The sequence below is a fragment of the Quercus lobata genome, chromosome 12, assembly GCF_001633185.2.
Source record: "Quercus lobata isolate SW786 chromosome 12, ValleyOak3.0 Primary Assembly, whole genome shotgun sequence".
Classification (NCBI taxonomy): Eukaryota; Viridiplantae; Streptophyta; class Magnoliopsida; order Fagales; family Fagaceae; genus Quercus; species Quercus lobata.
This window is the reverse complement of record NC_044915.1, coordinates 6,261,031-6,281,097: the sequence shown is the minus strand read 5'-3', so window position 1 is coordinate 6,281,097 and position 20,067 is coordinate 6,261,031. Positions and strand designations below refer to the sequence as shown.

Sequence of the window (20,067 nt, the reverse complement as noted above, 5' to 3'; positions counted from 1 at the left end):
AACATAAAAGACTTATAGCAAAATGTTGGAAATAGATTTTGAAGATTGAAGTGGTTGAAATAGAAAGGAAAGTAATAATAGTACACACAAAAAAAAAAAAAAAAAAAAGAGTAGTGTATATATATATATAAGAAGAACAGGTTGCACATATAATATATTGATAAAGATGGGGTTTAAGAGTCTTAACTTAGGTAAACTTTAGTGCTAGTGCTAGTAATGTGCTTCCTATGTGACTTCGAGACATTTTGATATAATCCTGATCTTTCATTTAGTGTCTTTTTTACGTCTGCAAGGGAACCAAACGTAGATCAAGATTCCAAAATGAGAACAATCACGTACTATAATTGGAGCTTGAAAATTTAGCTATGAATTACCAAACACTCAAATTAAATCTACAAAAATTATGAGAAGTTAGAGATCGTGATATTATAGGGGAAAAGTTTTTAAAAATGAGAGTGAGAGAGTAATGAAAAATTACAAAAATAAAATAAAAGGAGAAATTATTTTTAAAAAAAATACTTATATTGATTAATAAAATGTATATTGATTTTCATTTTTGAATAAAAAGTATATTGACATTACTCAACGAAACTCAAAATGACATAGTTTTGAATATCAAACAACATCATTTTAAGCTTAGGTATTTCTTAATGAACACATTAGAAAGAATAAGCATGGATGGTTGGGATCTCAATTAAAATGTTAGGTACCTTTTTTTTTTTTGAGGACGCTTAAGTTAGGTACCAAATTTTGAAACCTTAAGAAATAAAAGCAAAATTATCCTAATCTTTTAAGTGCATTTAAATTACAATCTAGTCCAAATAAAAATGTAAAAAATATCAAATCGTAAAAATTAGACATGGTTAGACCCAACTCAATAACCCAAAGGAACCTGACTAAACCTGAAAATTTTCACCTGAAATTAATTTTTTTTTTTTAAGAAAAAAGAGGTTGACCCATAATCCGACCCTTTTTTACGGGTCAATCTGACCTGACCCGACCCGACCTGTTTGACACGTCTAAAAATATAATCCATTTTGTCTACTATTCGTCCATTACACGCTGCAAAGCGTCAAGAGTCGAGACTCAAGAATTTTTTTCTTCTTGAAAAAAAAAAAAAAAAAAACCTATAAATAAGCAGAGAGAGAGAGAGAGAGAGAGTCTGGAAATCAATCTGTGGAATTGTAATTGTGAGAGTAGTAGGAATTGAATTGGGTAAGTTAGTAGTGGATTCATATGATATGATATGATATAAAAATTATCAAGAAAGAAAGTGTAATATATATATATATATATAATCATAGCTTGGTAGCATGGAAGAGATCGTAGAAGAAGAAGAGGTCAATGTCAGCAAAGGAGGAGTGTTAATGCACAATAGCATTAACATTAACAACAATAACAATACAGTCGAAATCATTCTCCGAACCATTGGCCCCGCTCGCCCCTCTCGCCTCCGCGTCCCTTCTCCCATCAAAGTACGCTTCATTCCCCCCTTTTTTATTTCCCATCTCTATTTATTAACTTTCACAGTTTCAAGTTTTTCAATCTCAAATTTGCAAACTTTTTATACATATTAGGACTTGTATTGTATTATATAACAAATAGTTGTTGCAAGTTTTTTTTTTTCTTTTTTTGGGTGCCCATTTTGTTGAATTATTTATGCGTATTACTATAAGTTTGTTCTATCATGATTTTGCTAGAGACCCAATCCCCCAATTAGGTTTTCCTTGATAACCCAATTTGTATTTGTCATTGGTGTCTATTCTATTTCATTTGTACAAATCTTCTAGGAATTGATGAAGTTAGTTGTGCGAAATTCGTGGGGTTATCAACTTGTTTATAGTTTTTGATTGATGATTGTGTGCCATGTCAGAGACCTGGAGATGGTGGCTTGCACAAGCTGCGGTGATACCCTTTTTAGAATAAAATTAATGTCCTATTTCTTTCACGCCAAAGATTCCACATAACACACAATCAAACAGCTTGCCAAACTTTAGCAACCCTATGATGATGGAAGCATATCCTTGCCAACATTCTAGGAATCAGCTTCTTATTGCCAATTTATTTAAGCTAAAAAAGGATATGCTTAAGAATGAATGACATTCACCCTGAATTAGGACTGGTATGTAACAAAAGCTCTTGCAAGTTTGGTGCCCATTTTGTGGACTTACACGCATTATTTTTTTTTTTTGATAAATAAATATTGCATTAATTAAACACAAAAGGAGTGCCACCCATGTGCACTGGATCTATTATGGATATGTTTTGTGATCAATGTGCTAGAGCCAATCCTCCAAGTTTTTTTGCCCTGAGCATCTGTTGTAGTTCCCTGGTCTCACATCATTGGTGTCTATTCAGTTTCTTTTGTACATATGTTCTAGGAATGAAGTTACTCGTGTGAGAATGGGGCAGGGTTACAAACTTATTTAGAGGTTTTGAATCTCTTGATGAATGAGCTCTCTCTTAGTGGACTCTTTCTTTGATGAATGCTGGCAAGTATGGGATGATTGTGTGTGTTGGCCATGTCAAGAGACCTTGAAGGGGTCTGTAATTAGCTCTCACAACCCCCCCCCCCCCACTTTTTTTTGGTAAGTAATAAAACTTTTATTGAACAATTAAGGACATACTGTAATGATGTGTATCAACAGAACTGCACAGAAGTATTGAATTCAAGCTGACAAATTGCAAACTTAAGTATATCATGAAAGTTTCTAATTTTTCCCAAGTATCTCCTCATCAACCAATAGCAACAGTTTACTTTTAAAAATAAATAAATAAATCCCTACTAGCAGTAGTAATGAAATTTTGAGTGTGGTATTATCCAAGGATGAGTGTTTAAGGTGAATTTGACCTTGTGTGTAATTAGAGTAATTGAACTTGAATTTGGACATGCAGTTGCTGCAGCTAAAACTGTGTTTTAAGGCAAACATGTTTTGGCTTGTTCAAACCTCTCAAAATAATGTCTTCTAAAGCTTGAAGACATCAAAATGGGTTAACTAGTATTCAGAGCTTATCTATAATCTCCCATGTTCGGTTGTTTGTGTGACGGTAGTACAGAAACTTGTAGTACATCGTTGGGGGAATTTTCTTTCTTTAGTAGACAATGTGATTATCTAAAGATTTTTCCCCTTGGATAATACATGGAGGCCTTAAGAGATTCTTACACAAACTGGACATTATTTTTAAAAATGTGCTCATTGTGTGGTTTAAAATTTTCTAGAGAGAATAAGAAACCACTTTATACTCTGTTTTGTGCTCTCTTTGGTCTTTTCCCATTAGAAATCATTTAATCTAAATTGCCTATACACTTCACTATCTATTTCCTTTCAAACTATGCTCTTTTTTGGGTCGGTCTTGTTGGTAAATGTTGGGGGCAGACAAATAAACCCATGAAACTGTGTTGGATCTTGCATACGGTCATAATAAATTTCACACATGCTAAGTTAGCAGACTTTTATTGATTCTCATATGTTGATTCTCATATAGGCCCACTACTGATACTACTTTATTATCAACCATTAACAATTTGCTACCTTAGATAGGTGTTAAATTTGTTGTTAATTTTGGTGTGCTTCTAAACATTGAAAGCAAAAGATGGAATGAGGAATTCTAGGAGAGCTATTACATTAATAAATTAATATCAGCATTTTGCGAGCCCTAAAATTCCTAAAGGGGAAAGCCTTCAAATATTCACCATCTCTTCTCCATAGGCCAAAACAAAGCTCACAAAGTTGCCTTCCTATCAATAATGCATGTTTACGTATGAGGATATTTTGTCTTTTTCTCTCAATGGTTAGGGGAAATTTATAAGACAAATATTTCACTTTATCTGCAGTCTTGGCAAGCTGGTCCATTACAAGTTGCTGTGCTTTTAGTGGTTTAAAAAATACCCCCCCAAAAAAAAAGAGGGAGAGAGAGAAGGGGGAATTTGTATCTATTATTCCAGTAATTGCAAAAGGATTTTATTGTAAACAATTTGGAGCACATCTTCTGGTAAGTGTAACTTGGTTCTAGTATCCCAATAGAAAATAATTTGTACGAAAGTAGTGGAAGAGACAAATACAACATGTGTCCGAAAAAGGTCACGTAGTGACCTAGTGACTCTTCTTATGCACAAAAGCACTGGACGAAAATTTCACCCACCAAAAGAGCAGAAATTGGTGATAATCAATGGCCCTCACTCATTCACTCCTGTCTAATTAATCCAACATATGACATAGGGCAATGGTAGTCGGCAAGTCAAGTATCTTTCAACTATAGTAAGGCTAGCTTTTCTGATTGATCAAACACTTGCACTAGTCAAAATATGTCCATCAGGTCACATGGGCTCCTTAACACTGCTGGGCATAACCCAATGAACCTCGAAAAGTGAGAGCACCATGTGCCACAACTCTCTAGCAACGGGCAATGTAAAAGAAAATGATAAATAGTCTCCCCATCCGTCTTACACTTGCAGTGCTTATCAATCACAACACTCAGTGCTTTCACAAATTTTCAGTTAAAATTTTCCTCAATGCTGTGGTCCAGAGGAAAAAGCTGACCTTTGTTGGAACTTTGGGTTTCCACAAAGACTTCCAAGGAAAAGACAGCTGAGTTGTAGAATGCACACCTTATAATAGGAGTTAACTTCAAAAATCCCCCATGAGGGAGGTTTCCAATATAGCTAGTCCACTCCACCTAGATTCAATGAAGTCGAATAAATCAGGTTCATAAAGGAGGGAACCGACTCTAATTCCCAATCTTGCACCAATCTATTAAAACTGACATTCCATTGGTAACTTTCCCCTTAAAAAGATAGCAGCTCGACTATTGAAGCACCCTGATTACGAGTAAAACCATAAGTTCTAGGAAATTATCTTTCAGAGGAAGTCCTCCACACCACAGATCATGCCAGAACATAACAGAAGAGCCATCCCCCACCTTAAAGCTAACAAATCGATAAAAAGTGTCGCATCCCTTCCTGATACTCTTCCAAAGGCACACCCTGTATGACCCCTGCACACTGTTAGAGTACCATCTCCCCCACATACTGCCATACTTAATATCTACCACCCTTATCCTTGAGGGATACCTTTCCAATGCCGACCTCCATACTTAGTGTCATTGTTTTTCTATGAGTAGTGTTGGCTCAATACACTCTTTGTTGAACTAAATTCTATTGCATATACCAATCTCCATTGAATATGATAAGTACATGGGGCTGCAGCCTGAAAGATTAGAAAATGATGCATAGAGTAGCAGTTGTATGAGTTATTTGTAACTCATTTCAACTTGTATCTCAAGGAGGATTTTTTTTTTTAACAATCAGCAGGTCTTTCCAAATTATAAGAACTTAATTTGTCGCAAAAGTTAAAGAGCTGCTTCTGTCTTTTTTCTTTTTTCTTTGAGGGGGTTTGTTGGGTTGGGGGGGGGGGGGGGGGGTTTATTTTTTCTAACATGTATTCGCATTTTCCATGATAATTCATCTTTATTAGTTTATTTGACTGTGGTAGATTATAGATAGCACCCATAGTTTTTCTATGTTTGACTGTGCCTTGGATAAATAAAAAGTGGGTTGTAGTGTAAGGATGGATGTGGCATATAAGTTATATGATCATTTTAGAGCTTCATTTAGATAGGTTCTTCTCTTAAAACCTTTACTGTGCTTGTATAATTTTATTAAACTTCCACATATATCTTTATAGTTGACATAGGGTGTTTGGAACAAGTGATTTAACATCTTCTACAAAATTTATAGTGGACATAAGATTATGCAAAGAAATACTTTTACTTTGTTGCTATGGAATTAATACATCCAGACTGTTGAAGACCACATTTGAGTGTGAATGGTAGTCTGAGTAATTTCTTTAATAGTTCACAGGGTATGAGACAGAGAATCTTTATCCCCTCCGTTGTTCATTATTGTTATGGAGGCCTTTAGCTAGATGCTTGAGATAGCTAAAACTGGCAACTTTGTTTCAGGCTTTTCGGTGGGTGGAAATTCTGTGGGTCAGTTAGAGATCTCTCGTCTCCTCTTCACAGATGATACTTTGTTTTTTTTGCGGAGAGGATCTAGAGCAAATTTGGCATTTGAAAGCAGTTTTTGTCTAGTTTCAGATTATATCTGGTTTAAAAATAAATTTGGGGAAATCTGAACTAGTACTGTTTGAAGATGTACCCAATGTTGAAAGCTTTGGCTGGTATTTAAAGATGTAGAGTGGCAATTTTACCCGTGACTTATCTAGGTCTTCCCTTAGGTGCTACTTTCAAGGCAAAAGCTATATGGCTAGTGTGCTGGTGAAAATGGAGCAGTGGTTGGCTGGGTGGAAAGATTGTATCTTTCGAAGGGGGACCAAATCACTTTACTAAAGAGCACCTTATCCAGTGTGCCTACTTTCTACTTATATCTATTTCCTGTCCTGGTAAGTGTTGCTACACATGTTGAAAAATTACAAAGGGATTTTCTATGGGGTGGATTAAGAGATGAGTTTAAGTATCACTTGGTCAAGTGGAAGACTGTTTGTATGCCGGTTCAATATGGGGGGTTTGGGTGTGCGTAATCTGGTTCTATTTAATAACTCTTTGTTGGAGAAATGGTTGTGGAGATATGCTATGGAAAAGAGCCTTGTGGAGAAGGCGAATAGATGCTAAATATGGCAGCATGTAGGGGGTTGGTGTTCTTCTAGTGTGCAGGGGCCTTATGGGGTTGGTCTATGGAAATGTATCAAGAAGGGGTGGGATAAGTTTTATCCTTTTATCATCTTTAAGGTGGGGGACAGTTCTTGTATTAAATTTTGGTGTGATCCTTGGTGTGAGGGACTTCCTTTGGAAAATAACTTCCCAAAAGTATACAGCATTGCTAGTAACAAGGACGCCTCAATGGCTGAATTGTTATCATCCTCAAAGGCAAACTACCACTGGAATATCAATTTTATTCGACCAGTTCAAGATTGGGAGTTAGAATCGGTTGCCTCCTTTAGGGATCTTATATATATTCTGGATCTTGTAGAAGGAATGGGGCAGATAAAATGTGTTGGAAACTCTCCTTGGGGTGTTTTCAATGTTCTTTCTTATTATAGGGCCTTACAACCTCTAAACTCCGTTTCTTTTACATGGAAACCTTTGTGGAAACCAAAAGTGCCTACATAGGTTAGTTTCTTTATTTGGACAGTGGTATGGCATTGGGGAAAATATTAACCACTAATAATTTGAGGTGAAAAGTGGTGGTGGTGGATTGGTGTTGCATGTGCAAGAGGAGTGGGGAGACCATTGATCACTTGCTCCTACACTGCCCAGTAGCTCAAGAGTTGTGGGATATGATGTGTTCACTATTTGGGGTTCATTGGGTCATGTGCAGGGTGTTGTGGAACTTATAGCAAGTTGGTCAGGCAAGTTTAACAAACTCAGAACTAAGGTGCTTTGGAGAATGATCCTTCATTGTCTTGTGTGGGTCATTTGGTGGGAAAGGAATGCACATACCTTTGAAGGGAATGGAAGATTGATTCATGAGTTGAAGCTTCTCTTTTTTCAAATTTTGCTTGATTGGGCAAATGCTTCGGGTGTTTTTACTTTCATTTCTTTAGATATACTTGATTTTTGTACTTTCATTGTCAGTTTTTATTTCTTTGTTGCCTTTTAGCACACTGCCTGTGTGCCTTATTTCCTCTGTATTTTCTTACATCTTTTTTCAATGAAGTTTATTACTTTAAAAAATTGAGTCAAATGATATCTGAGTTTTTTCTGTTAAATGTTGTGTATATCATCTAACTCCATTTACACAGTTGCAGAAAGACAAACTTTGTTTGCCTGGATTTCTGTTGAAAAGATCTTGAAGATGTTAGTCATTGGAAATTCTTATAATGTGCTGTATTGTTTATCATTATTAGGTATGTCATTTGAGAAAATTGATTGCTGAGAATGATCATCTACCAATTGAGAATTTGAGGCTTATTTTGCGAGGGAATGTATTGCATGACCGCCAAAATGGGGATGATGTCAACCTACAACTCAATAGTGGTGGTATAGGTCTTTGTCTTAATATTGTTACCTTTCCTAATAATTTAATACCCTATAATTTTTTCCTTTTTGAAATAAAATGTAAACTGCTTTAGATTCTTTGGATCCTTTTGTGTGCAAAAATCATTTGGAATTTTGACAGTATTTTTGTTGATCATTTTACTGCTTTGGAGAATGTAGAGTAAATTATGGAAATTGTGTTAATATTTATCTAAAGTTGGTCAACTAAACAAGACATAATAATGTCAATATCTCATCACATTATATTTTTATAGGCAACATGTGATTAGCTTCCTGATATAGGTGGAAAAGGTAATTGAGATTAGCATACCTGCAAATATGAAGAAGTTACAATGTGTCATATCTTTTCACTTCTATGAAGCCTATTAAATATGAATTGGCATTGATGGTTTGAAATTTGTATTATAGATGTTCATTATTAGCTAGGATTCTCATTAGCGGTAGAAATGTGACCATGTCCATTCATAAGAAAATAAATAACTGCTGAGCTGTTATCTATCTGATACAATAGAAGAGACAATTTCTTTCACAATTTGCTGAGGTGGGATATTGTGATTGATGCACAATAAAAGTGGTGTCAATGATATCCCATGTGAAAGTGATGTTCCCAATCACAACTTGTTACCTCAGAAAATTGTGAAAAAAGTCGTTTCGCTAGCCTTGTTCATTTAATAACAAAATTATCATTTTTGATGGACAAAAGTTAATAATGTTAATTTGCTTGTAAAATGAAAATATTCAAAACTTTAGGTTTTACAGAATCTAGGTCCGGCTCATTGTTAATTCTTTTAAGCGAAATTCATCATCTTGACATAACTTGTAAGCTGGAACTAGAAGTGGAGTCATACATGAATATGATCAATGATAGTTGAAAATCATTTTTTTGTTAGGTTCTTGAAGTTTTCAGTTTTAGGCTTGTTTGGTGAATAGCTTTTGATACTTGAGCATTTTTTTCATTCATTTTCTAGATTCCCTGATTGTTGCTGTCAAACCTAAGCCACCAGTGAAACATGTTCGTGATGGATTTGATGATGATGATGAAGAAGAAGATCTGGTACCCCTAAATTAGTGTTAACTTTAAAACACACTTTTTTTATTTATTTATTGCTAGTGCTTCCTTAAAAATGAATTTAAGGCAACTTTTATATACAGTGTTTCTCAGTGTTTGCCTTTTCTCTTACTTTTCATTTTTATAGAAGTTTCAGCTCCCACAATCATCAAGCCGGTGGAAAAGAAGATTATACTCTTTTCTACACAATAAGTTGAAGCTTCCGGGTAATCATCTAGTTGACTTACGTCCACTCTTCAAAATAATTTATTTGCTGATTGAGCTTTGTTTGATCTTTTGTGATAGATATCCTTTTGATGGCAATTTTCACTCTCAGTCTAAAGATGTGGGTTATTATTATCTTGTGGTTTATCTTGGCACCAGTTGCCCATAGATGGGATCTTGGACCCCTATATGTAAGTTTCCTTGATACCAGATTTTTTTAATTCATAGTATCTTGCAATTTTTTAGTACATACCTTTTTCATGTGACCTTTGAAAGCTTAAATTGTGTGGAGAAAGCTTGTCTCGAGTGCATTTGAGGGGATGTAGCCATTAGCTTCTGTGAAAGTTTTTCTTTTTTTCTTTTTTACCATTAAAAAAATAAAAAAAAGCTAAAGAAATTTATGGTTAAGCACAAAAGGGGTGACAATGTTACTACATGGAGAGCATCTATGGAAATCATTTTCTCATCCGTGTTATGTGATATGACATCTTTAGAAATGAGTATAAAGAGATCTCCACATTGGCATCAATGTTGTTTTTATAATGGAAGAAATAGCCAGGCACATATTAGTAATCAAGGCCAGATGATAATGAAAACACAGATGACCTAAACTAGGGCATTGACACGTTCTTTTAAAGACTTCATATGAAAAATTCTTATATCTTTTTCTACCCCTTGTTTTTTGCTATGCATTCAGATTCTTGGAACAGGTTTTGGTATCATTATCCTAAATCTTGGACAGAGGCAACCTGGTGATGTAAGGTATACACTGATACTGGCAATCATCTGCTCTTGATTTTAAAATCTCTGGTAATAATGAAATTTAAACTATAAAAATAATATAAATTATAAATTATTCATTTGAATGACATTCACCATAACTTCAAAGAGTAATGTAAATAAAGTGTGCCTCTTTATTTATTTCCTTTTAAGATATGTACTCAAAAAAGAAATAAAAATAGTGAAAATCATTGTTCAATTGACCTATTACACTCAAAATATAAATTCTGACCACCGTGTTTGTCCTAAACCTTTGTCCAATGCTTTGAGAGTCTCCTCTCTCCAGTCCATTTCTAATTTCTCAAGGTGTTTTTTGATGGTTGTGTTAGTTACTAGTCCTCTCTCTCTCTCTCATGTGTGTGTATGTCCATATGAATAAATTCTTTTGTCATCTTTTTACTTTTTCTAATTTTTTAATACTTTTCCAAGAAGAAATATGAGCATCTTGTTGAACATCATTATCACTAATTTAATATTTCAGGGACATCTTTTTTTCTTTTTTCTTTTTTGTCCAATACTCAATATGTCAAGGATATCATATAATTTGCTAGTTTAATATTTGCAGTGCATACTCGGTTTTTAATGAAGATTTTAGAGAACTGCCTGGGACACTTAATGCAGATCGTCTTGATAGAGACATACGAGCAGGTCAATTTTGAGCCTTTCACACCACATATATATGATCGTCCCAATGTATTAAGGACATATTGTAAGGATGTGTATCAACAGAACTGCACAGAAGTATTGAATTCAAGCTGACAAATTGCAAACTTAAGTATATCATGAAAGTTTCTAATTTTTCCCAAGTATCTCCTCATTAACCACTAGCAACTGTTTACTTTTAAAAATAAATAAAAAAATCCCTACTAGCAGCAGTAATGAAATTTTGAGTGTGGTATTATCCGAGGATGAGTGTTTAAGGTGAATTTGACCTTGTGTGTAATTAGAGTAATTGAACTTGAATTTGGACATGCAGTTGCTGCAGCTAAAACTGTGTTTTAAGGCAAACATGTTTCGGCTTGTTCAAACCTCTCAAAATAATATCTTCTAAAGCTTGAAGACATCAAAATGGGTTAACTAGTATTCAGAGCTTATCTATACTCTCCCATGTTCGGTTGTTTGTGTGACGGAAGTACAGAAACTTGTAGTACATCGTTGGCGGAATTTTCTTTCTTTAGTAGACAATGTGTTTATCTAAAGATTTTTCCCCTTGGATAATACATGGAGGCCTTAAGAGATTCTTACACAAACTGGACATTATTTTTAAAAATGTGCTCATTGTGTGGTTTAAAATTTTCTAGAGAGAATAAGAAGCCACTTTATACTCTGTTTTGTGCTCTCTTTGATCTTTTCCCCCTTAGAAATCATTTAATCTAAATTGCCTTTACACTTCACTATCTATTTCCTTTCAAACTATGCTCTTTTTTGGGTTGGTCTTGTTGGTAAATGTTGGGGGCAGACAAATAAACCCATGAAACTGTGTTGAATCTTGCCTACGGTCATAATAAATTTCACACTTATTAAGTTAGCATACTATTATTGATTCTCATATGTTGATTCTCATATAAGCCTATTACTGACACTACTTTATTATCAACCATTAACAATTTACTACCTTAGATAGGTGTGAAATTTGTTGTTAATTTTGGTGTACCTAAAGCAAAAGATGGAATGAGGAATTCTATGAGAGCTATTACATTAATAAATTAATATCAGCATTTTGCGAGCCCTAAAATTCCTAAAGGGGAAAGCCTTCAAATATTCACCATCTCTTCTCCATAGACCAAAACAAAGCTCACAAAGTTGCCTTCCTATCAATAATGCATGTTTACGTATGAGGATATTTTGTCTTTTTCTCTCAATGGTTGGGGGAAATTTAAAAGACAAATATTTCACTTTATCTGCAGTCTTGGCAAGCTGGTCCATTACAAGTTGCTGTGCTTTTAGTGGTTTAAAAAATACCCCCCCCCCCCCCACAAAAAAAAAAAAAAAAAAAAAAGAGGGAGAGAGAAGGGGGAATTTGTATATATTATTCCAGTAATTGCAAAAAGATTTTATTGTAAACAATTTGGAGCACATCTTCTGGTAAGTGTAACTTGGTTCTAGTATCCCAATAGAAAATAATTTGTACGAAAGCACTGGAAGAGACAAATATAACGTGTCTGAAAAAGGTCACTTAGTGACCTAGTGACTCTCCTTATGCACAAAAGCACTGGACGAAAATTCCACAAGTGGAAAATTTCACCCACCAAAAGAGCAGAAATTGGTGATAATCAATGGTCCTCACTCATTCACTCCTGTCTAATTAATCCAACATATGACATAGGGCAATGGTAGTCGGCAAGTCGAGTATCTTTCAACTATAGTAAGGCTAGCTTTTCTGATTGATCAAACACTTGCACGAGTCAGAATATGTCCATCAGGTCACATGGGCATCAAGGTCTTATTAGAATTTAATTTTATTCATACATAGATTGATTTCCCTCGTGTTTTACTGTATTTAACTCTTTTATGGGTGCTGCCAATTGAACCTACCCTCACTTTGTGGTCTTGGGCCCATAGTCAACCCCAATGAATAGAGAGTGGGCCAGTTTTCTTATATAGTTTTTTTTGAAGGTTAAATCTCAAAGAGACCGATCAAAATTACCTTAAAAGTAGAACACAAAACTTTGCTCACTGGTCCCTCCAAACCCAACAAACAAAATCTATATTGTGATTGCAAGGGTCAGTTAGGTGACGAACCCTTTTGTTTTTTTGTTTTTCTTTTCAGAAGAAAGAGGTGGACAGGGGAGGCTTGTGGTTTGACAATATTACATGAGAACATTTTGAATTAGAACCCCCCAAAAACAAAATTGCATTGTAAGGAAGAACTTAAAAAATTCCTTTTTCCATTTCGTTTTCGTGGTTAAGCTCTCACTCTCACTTTCCAGACGAAAACCACTTTGTCTTGTGAGGTAAGGTTGTACAAAAAGAACCAATAATTCAAAGCTATTTAAATTGGACTTTTCCCAGTAAACCCATTCAAAAGTCCCTCACTCCCTATTAACGACTACGAAGCTGGATCTCTCTACTTTTCTTTTTTCTTTTTCTCTTTTTTTTTTTTTAATTATTATTATTACTATAGAAGATGGATGGTGAGAGAAGGGAGAAATGAGTTCAAATCACCGACATCAAGATTTAGACACAACAAAGAGTGTCACTATCATTTGTCTATCACTTGAAATCCTACACTACTTTTCATTACTACATCGATAACAAAACAAATTACCGATGGTTCAAAGTTGATATCAAAAGATAAAATGGTATAACATTGGTCATGTTAAAATGTGGTGCACACTAACAGCTAGATATATTATGACTCAAGTAACCCAAACTAATTATAAACTCATATACTTGTAGAAATGAGTTCAAATAACCGACATCAAGATTTAGACACAACAAAGAGTGTCACTATCGTTTGTCTATCACTTGAAATCCTACGCTACTGTTCATTACTACATTGATAACAAAACAAATTACCGATGATTCAAAGTTGATATCAAAAGACAAAATGGGGTAACATTGGTCATGTTAAAATGTGGTGCACACTGTTAGCTAGATATATTATGACTCAAGTAATCCAAACTAATTATAAGCTCATATACTTGTAGAACAAGCAACTTAATCTTAATTTAGTTTAGAATTAATCAAGTTCTCTCTATTGTAAAAACCCTACATTAGATTCATTGTAACACAAGTGCTTAATAAAATATGTAACTATCAAGAGCTTTCACACCATAGACATAGATTGTCAAGCTAATTAAATCAAGTAAATCTTTTTGCGAACTCTCTCTTGATTTCAAGCTTTTGTTCATTCATCATTCAATAACTCACCATTACACAACTACTTTAACACACACAATAAGCTAACACCATTGTGTATAATTTATTGAATTAATGAGAGATGCATTTTCATGCATCAGATTCAAATTTAGTTGAGGATGTTCACAACAAAAAAAAGAAAAAAGAAAAAAAAAGGTTGGCAACTTGGAGGAATTAGTAATTGTTGATTGATGTAGATCATGTATCTGATGTCTGGTTTCTGATAATCACACGCTCCAATGAGGACCAAGACTTAGAGGACATGTCTTATTCGCATTGAAATAAGATTTAAAGGCATTATCCTAAGGCAGAGGACTTTAGGCCACCAACCTAAAATGAAATTCAACTCTTATACCCTATGATCAGTAAAGTGTTCACCTAGTTGTGATTGGAATAAACAAGAAGATCCGAATTATAATTTATTATTCCATAATATCTAGTATTTATTTTTCAGTGGATATATAGTAAAAGAGGATTATCAGTGGTAGTTGCACTGCCAATCCTTGACGGCACGTAAACTTGAGTAAAGTCAACCATGTGGCAGCAACAAATGCTCTTTTTTTCTTTTTTTCTATTTTTCACTAGACCCCATGTTCACCTACTCACTCTAATTACTCATAAAATTAAATTTGCATTTTACGTTATCAATATTTGATATTATTAATAATATTATTATATATTTTCGTAGTACAGTGACCACTCTTTTAAAAAAATTTAAGTGTTAATAGTCTTATATAGACTCCCAAAGACAAATTTTTTTTTTTTTTTGTCATACTTCCATGAAAATGAAAGATGGTTATGTGGACCAGATCAAATGAATAAAAAAATAAGTTCAGTTGTCTATTCAATAGAAGAGGGTTTATTCAATTTTAAAAATTAACAGTGTAAAAATATAATTATATTTTTAAAATTTTGAAACTATAAAATTTTCTACCTAAACTATGGTAAAAATAATCTTGTAACTTATAAATAATAAAAAATAAAAATAAAAATCCCACATAAACTTGTATGTTAAGTTAAATCAAACAATATCAATCTAAATTGAGATTTCATTATTAGATATTTTACAATTGGAATCCTTCTTTTTTTTTCCAATTCAGTTCATCCACCACCATAAACCTCAGTTAGATTCACACATGATACATTTTTTAGTTATTGAAAAAGCCCAATTACTCTCTTTTAGATTCTAGAAACAGCTCTTAAGAATCTTTTTCTTCCTTTTGGAAGATATTGGAGTGAAAAAATCAATCTATTAATATTGTAATAGCCAAAAGAGTCTTCTAATGTATTATTTCTAGGTCAAATGAAATTCATAAATATATGAACGATAAAATCTAATGATAAAAAACCCGAACTTGACTTGAGCCCAAAGAAATCATGACGATTAATTATTAATAGGCACACATGACAATTCCAATACATAGGAACACTAGACTTGGATTAGCTTGACACACAGTTGAAACAATCAAAAGATTCGATCTGCCTTTTTGATGTACAGCCGGCATGCCTAGTTTTACAATGCAAAAATAAAAATAAGAAAACAACTAATAAGACTGTTGACATGGCTAAATTATAAGTTTGTATTTACTCTCAATCGGCCCACGCTTATTAAAGAGCAGCACTTGATGTTGATGATGCATGCCATGCCAAAAAAGGCAAGACGGTATATGCAGAACCAAACATAGTGGTGCCACCCCAAGCCAACTGAGCCCCTTTGAACGGTCACTGCTGGGACAGTTGCATTTAATATAAGTGCCTCAGCCACTAATACTAAAGCCGTGTTCTATGTGTGCATTCTCATTTTTTATATTATTATAAAGATTGTAGAGTGCTTTGTATGGATAATTCTAGAAATTGTTCATGCAAATCGACAAGTCAAGCCATTAATTTATTTATTTTTTTGTCCCTTTATAGGACTAGTGGTTTCGATTTGAAAACATTGATATCTGGCTTCTAAAGTTCACAACCTTGCCCCCCCCTTTTTTTTTTGTTTTTTTGACTAAACAAGTTGATGAAAGAGGTAAATAGATAAGATTTGTTAGTGTGAGTCCCAAGTGTTGCCTCAAAAATGCGTATTCTAACGTGTATATGGTAAATTCATTTTGTTAATTTTAAATGATACAAGTGACTAAAAATAGTAGTATTTTATCCAATTAACATTTGTTTTTTCAATGTTCATCAAATTGTACTGTTAAGTGTCTTGGTGTAATATATAATTTTAAATGATAAAAGTGAGTAAAATATCAATTATAAGGCAAAAATAGAGAAATTCCCCTGATAAATATAGTGAATTGTCATTTTAAACCATATTAATTAATTTATTTAAGCGGCAATGGGTGAAAATGATAAAATGATAGTGCTATCAAAGTTAACAAACTAAAATAAATAAATATATATATATATATATTAACTCTCATAAAATACTGTCATTTTTAACAATCTTTTAATGTTATAAACGCGAAATATAAAATAACTTTACCTCAATATGACATGAACATGACTAATTAATAATAGCAGAGCCAAGGGGGTTAAGAGGGGAGCAATTGTCCCTGACCCCCTTCCTAGCTCCCCAAAATTTTGTTTATAATATATAGTAGTTAGAACTTTTCCTACTAGTCTCACTTAAAACCTACCACTTCAAAATTTCACCATTCCATTCTCACGGCCAGTGAAGTATTAAAATAGTGGGTCCTATATAATAATATTAATAATAAGAGTAAATTGTCATTTTTATTCACTAAGATTTTTTTTTTTTTTTTTTCATTTTAGTCTATTAACTTTGATAGTACTATCATTTTAGTATTTTCACATATTGCTGTTTTTTATTTTAATTTATTAACTCTCATAAAATAACATCGTTTTAGATAATCTTTTTAGATTATAAATGGAAAATGAAAAATGTCTTTGCCTTGACATAACATGAACACAACTAGCTAATAACGGAAGAGCCAAAGGGGCGGGAGGGGAGCAATTGCCCCCCACACCTTTCTTCTTTTCAAAATTTCGTTTATAGTAGTAACTTTTTTTGATAATCATGTTTATAGTAGTAACTAGAAAGTAATTTTCCCATCACAAATATTCAACAAACCAATAATCTATTCTAAGAGAAAAACTAGTATAGGTCTATAATCTATACAACTGTTTGACTTTTCTTAAAGGTCCCACTTAAACTTACCATTGCAAAATTTCTTTACTTGTCACACGTCAGTTCACCATTCCATTTTCACGGCAAGTGAAGTATTAAAATAGTGAGCCCCGCGAATAATAATAATAATAATAATAAGTGAATTGTCATTTTAATACACTAAGGATTTTTTTTCTCCATTTTAGTTTGTTAAGTTTGAGAGCACCGTTTCTCAACAAAACAAAACAAATAAATAAATAAATAAAATTTGAGAGCATTGTCATTTTAGTATTTATGTTTGTCCCCTTTTTTATTAAAAAAAATTATTTAATCTCATAAAACAATATAATTTCTTAATGTTATAAATGTAAAACAAAAAATATATTTGTCTCAACATAACATGAACATGACTACTAGCTAATAATGCAGAGCCAAAGTAGGCAAGAAGGGAGCAATTACCCCTACCCATTCCTAACTCCCCAAATTTCATTTATAATAGTATAGAAAGTAATTTTCCCCTCACAAATATTCAACAAATCAATAACCTATTCTAAGAGAAAAAACTAGTATAGGGTTATACAATTGTTTGATTTTCCTAAGGGTCCCACTTAAAACTTACCACTGCAGAATTTCTTTACTTTTCACATGGTAGTTTCACCATTCCATTTTCACGGTAGGTGAAGTATTAAAATAGTGAGTCCATATAATAATAATAATAATAATAGGAGTGTGAATTGTCACTTTAATCCACTAAATTTATTTATTTATTTATTTTCATTCTAATCAGTAAACTTTAACAACATTGTCTTTAAAAAAAATATATATTGACTTTCATAAAATGATGTCTTTTTAAATAATCTTTTAATGTTCTAATGTGAAATACAAAATACATTTGCCTCGACATAACATGAACATGACTTAGTTAATAATGGCAAAGTCAAGGGGGCAAGAGGAGAGCAATTGCCCCACTCCCCTTCCTAGCTCTCCAAAATTTCTTTTATAATAATAGTTAGAAAGTAATTTTCCCCTCACAAAAATTCAACAAACCAATAACCTACTCTAGGAGAAAAACTAGTATAGGTCTACACAATTGTTTGGTTTTTCCTAAGGTCCCACTTAAAACTTACTGTTTCAAAAAAAAAAAAATTTACTTGTTACACGTTAGTTTTTACCATTTCATTATTACAACAAGTGAAGTATTAAAATTGTGGGTCCCATATAATAATAAAAAGAAGAAAGACGATGTTAAGAATGTTACAAATTTTACTATATAAAAATTACAAATTTATATTTCACCAATTAAAAAAAATCAAATATTCATTTATTAGGTAGTTAAAGCCAAACAATCACATTCATTGTCACGTAGTTTGTAAGTTTTATATTGTAAAATTTGTAGCAATGTTGGCATAATAATAATAATAATAATAATAAAACCTTACCTTTTGCTAAATTCCTACTTTACATAGCTCTAAAATGAGCTACTCCACTAAAATTTTTCTCTTTCATCTCCTTACAAACTTCACAATTTCAAATTTTATTTATTCTCTATAAACCCAAATATTAACAACTAAGAAAGGCTGGATTCTATATCATTTTTTAAGCATTAAAGGCATTGAGCAACGTATACATTTTTGCAAGTATATTGCTATTTTCTAAACATTTTTATGTTGATTTATTTTTTCGATTTATCTTAAGTAATTAAATAATATGTCTAAAATTGATGTTTTTAATTAATCTCTTAATTTGATTGTTATTAACGAGAAATTGACTTCTTCTTTTTTCGTTTTAAATGATATGAAATATACACTTGTAGTTAATTGAGATTATAGCAAAACATGATCATAATAATGAGTCTAAATATTATTCTAGGTATGAAAAATAATTAAAATTTACTTTGTAAATGACAATAATTAGCATATAATTTTTTTTTTTTGTTATAATACCAATTAATATTTTTTGTATTAATTTTTATTTTCAATCTTACCTCCCTAAGCTTAAACCATGGTTCTACTAGTTAACACAAATTGTCACTCCTAATTACTAGGGTTGTTAATAGACCTATCAAATCCAACCCACTTGAGTCATTTGATCATACCCAAACTAAGAATCGATCGATTTGACAATTGTGGTTGTCAACAACAAATGTTCTACCTTCAAAACTTGGCAAAGGCGAGTTTTCTTTTCCAAAATTTAACTCGACCCAATCTGACAAAAAAGCCATGTTAGTCCAAAATCTCACGATTTCTAACTTGATTTGCCAAAATCTCACTATTCCTTTTGATTTTGACCGAAACTTATTGCCACAATAACCAACTGACCCGTTGTTTCTTTTTGATCTACTATGAGTCTCTTTTTTTTGGTAACCTAAACAAGATTGAGTCAAAATCCAAATTCAACCCAAAAACACACCTACATTCACTCTAAACAAAATTCATATAAATAAAAACTAATTTAAAAACCAAGTTGAATATTATCATTCAAAATTGGTTCAAAACTAAAAATTGAAAGGAATTTATATTTATCTAATTAATTTGATGACAAAAAAAATACCGGATAGGACCTGCATGTAAAGCATGAGAGACTAAACTAATAAGCAGTGTAACTAAAAGCTGTCAAAATGCCATGGTGTAAGTAAAGAAGTTTTGTTTTTATTCATTTGTTTATGCTAATAAGTCTCCTTTTTCTTTCTTTCTTTTTCGTAACAGCGGAGGGAAGAAGAATGTAGGCGTTCACACGAGTCGCGTGACATTACATGCTGCTTGTCGTTTAGCTCCAAGAATTCGCGCAACCAACAAACTCTTTGACTTGCAGTGACGCTCAAAAAGAGACCTCCTTTTCCCGCCTTCACATGCATAAATTTTTTCTTTCTTTCTTTTTTTAAATTGCCACTATGCAAAACAAATTCAATACTTTTTAATTTCTTTCTTTTTTTATTGAATAATTAAAGTGGGAATTTATTTTTGACTATAAGTGGGAAAAGGCTCCAAATTACGACTTCCCAAAACTAATCCTT

At 32.8% G+C, this 20,067-nt stretch overlaps 1 protein-coding gene across 2 annotated transcripts; it reads left to right on the top strand.

Moving 5' to 3' along the window:
* Window positions 1–1,095: 1,095 nt before the first annotated feature.
* LOC115970100 lies at window positions 1,096–10,878 on the top strand. Of its 2 annotated transcripts, XM_031089774.1 has the most exons (8): window positions 1,096–1,215; window positions 1,305–1,475; window positions 7,866–7,998; window positions 8,985–9,070; window positions 9,213–9,291; window positions 9,371–9,480; window positions 9,987–10,051; window positions 10,635–10,878. In XM_031089774.1, exons 2-8 carry the CDS (start codon window positions 1,314–1,316, stop codon window positions 10,726–10,728), a joined length of 729 nt encoding a protein of 242 aa, XP_030945634.1. In that variant the 5' UTR covers window positions 1,096–1,215; window positions 1,305–1,313; the 3' UTR covers window positions 10,729–10,878. The 2 variants fall into 2 exon arrangements, with proteins under 2 accessions (XP_030945634.1, XP_030945633.1); XM_031089773.1 differs by having other exon boundaries at window positions 1,096–1,475.
* Window positions 10,879–20,067: the final 9,189 nt, after the last annotated feature.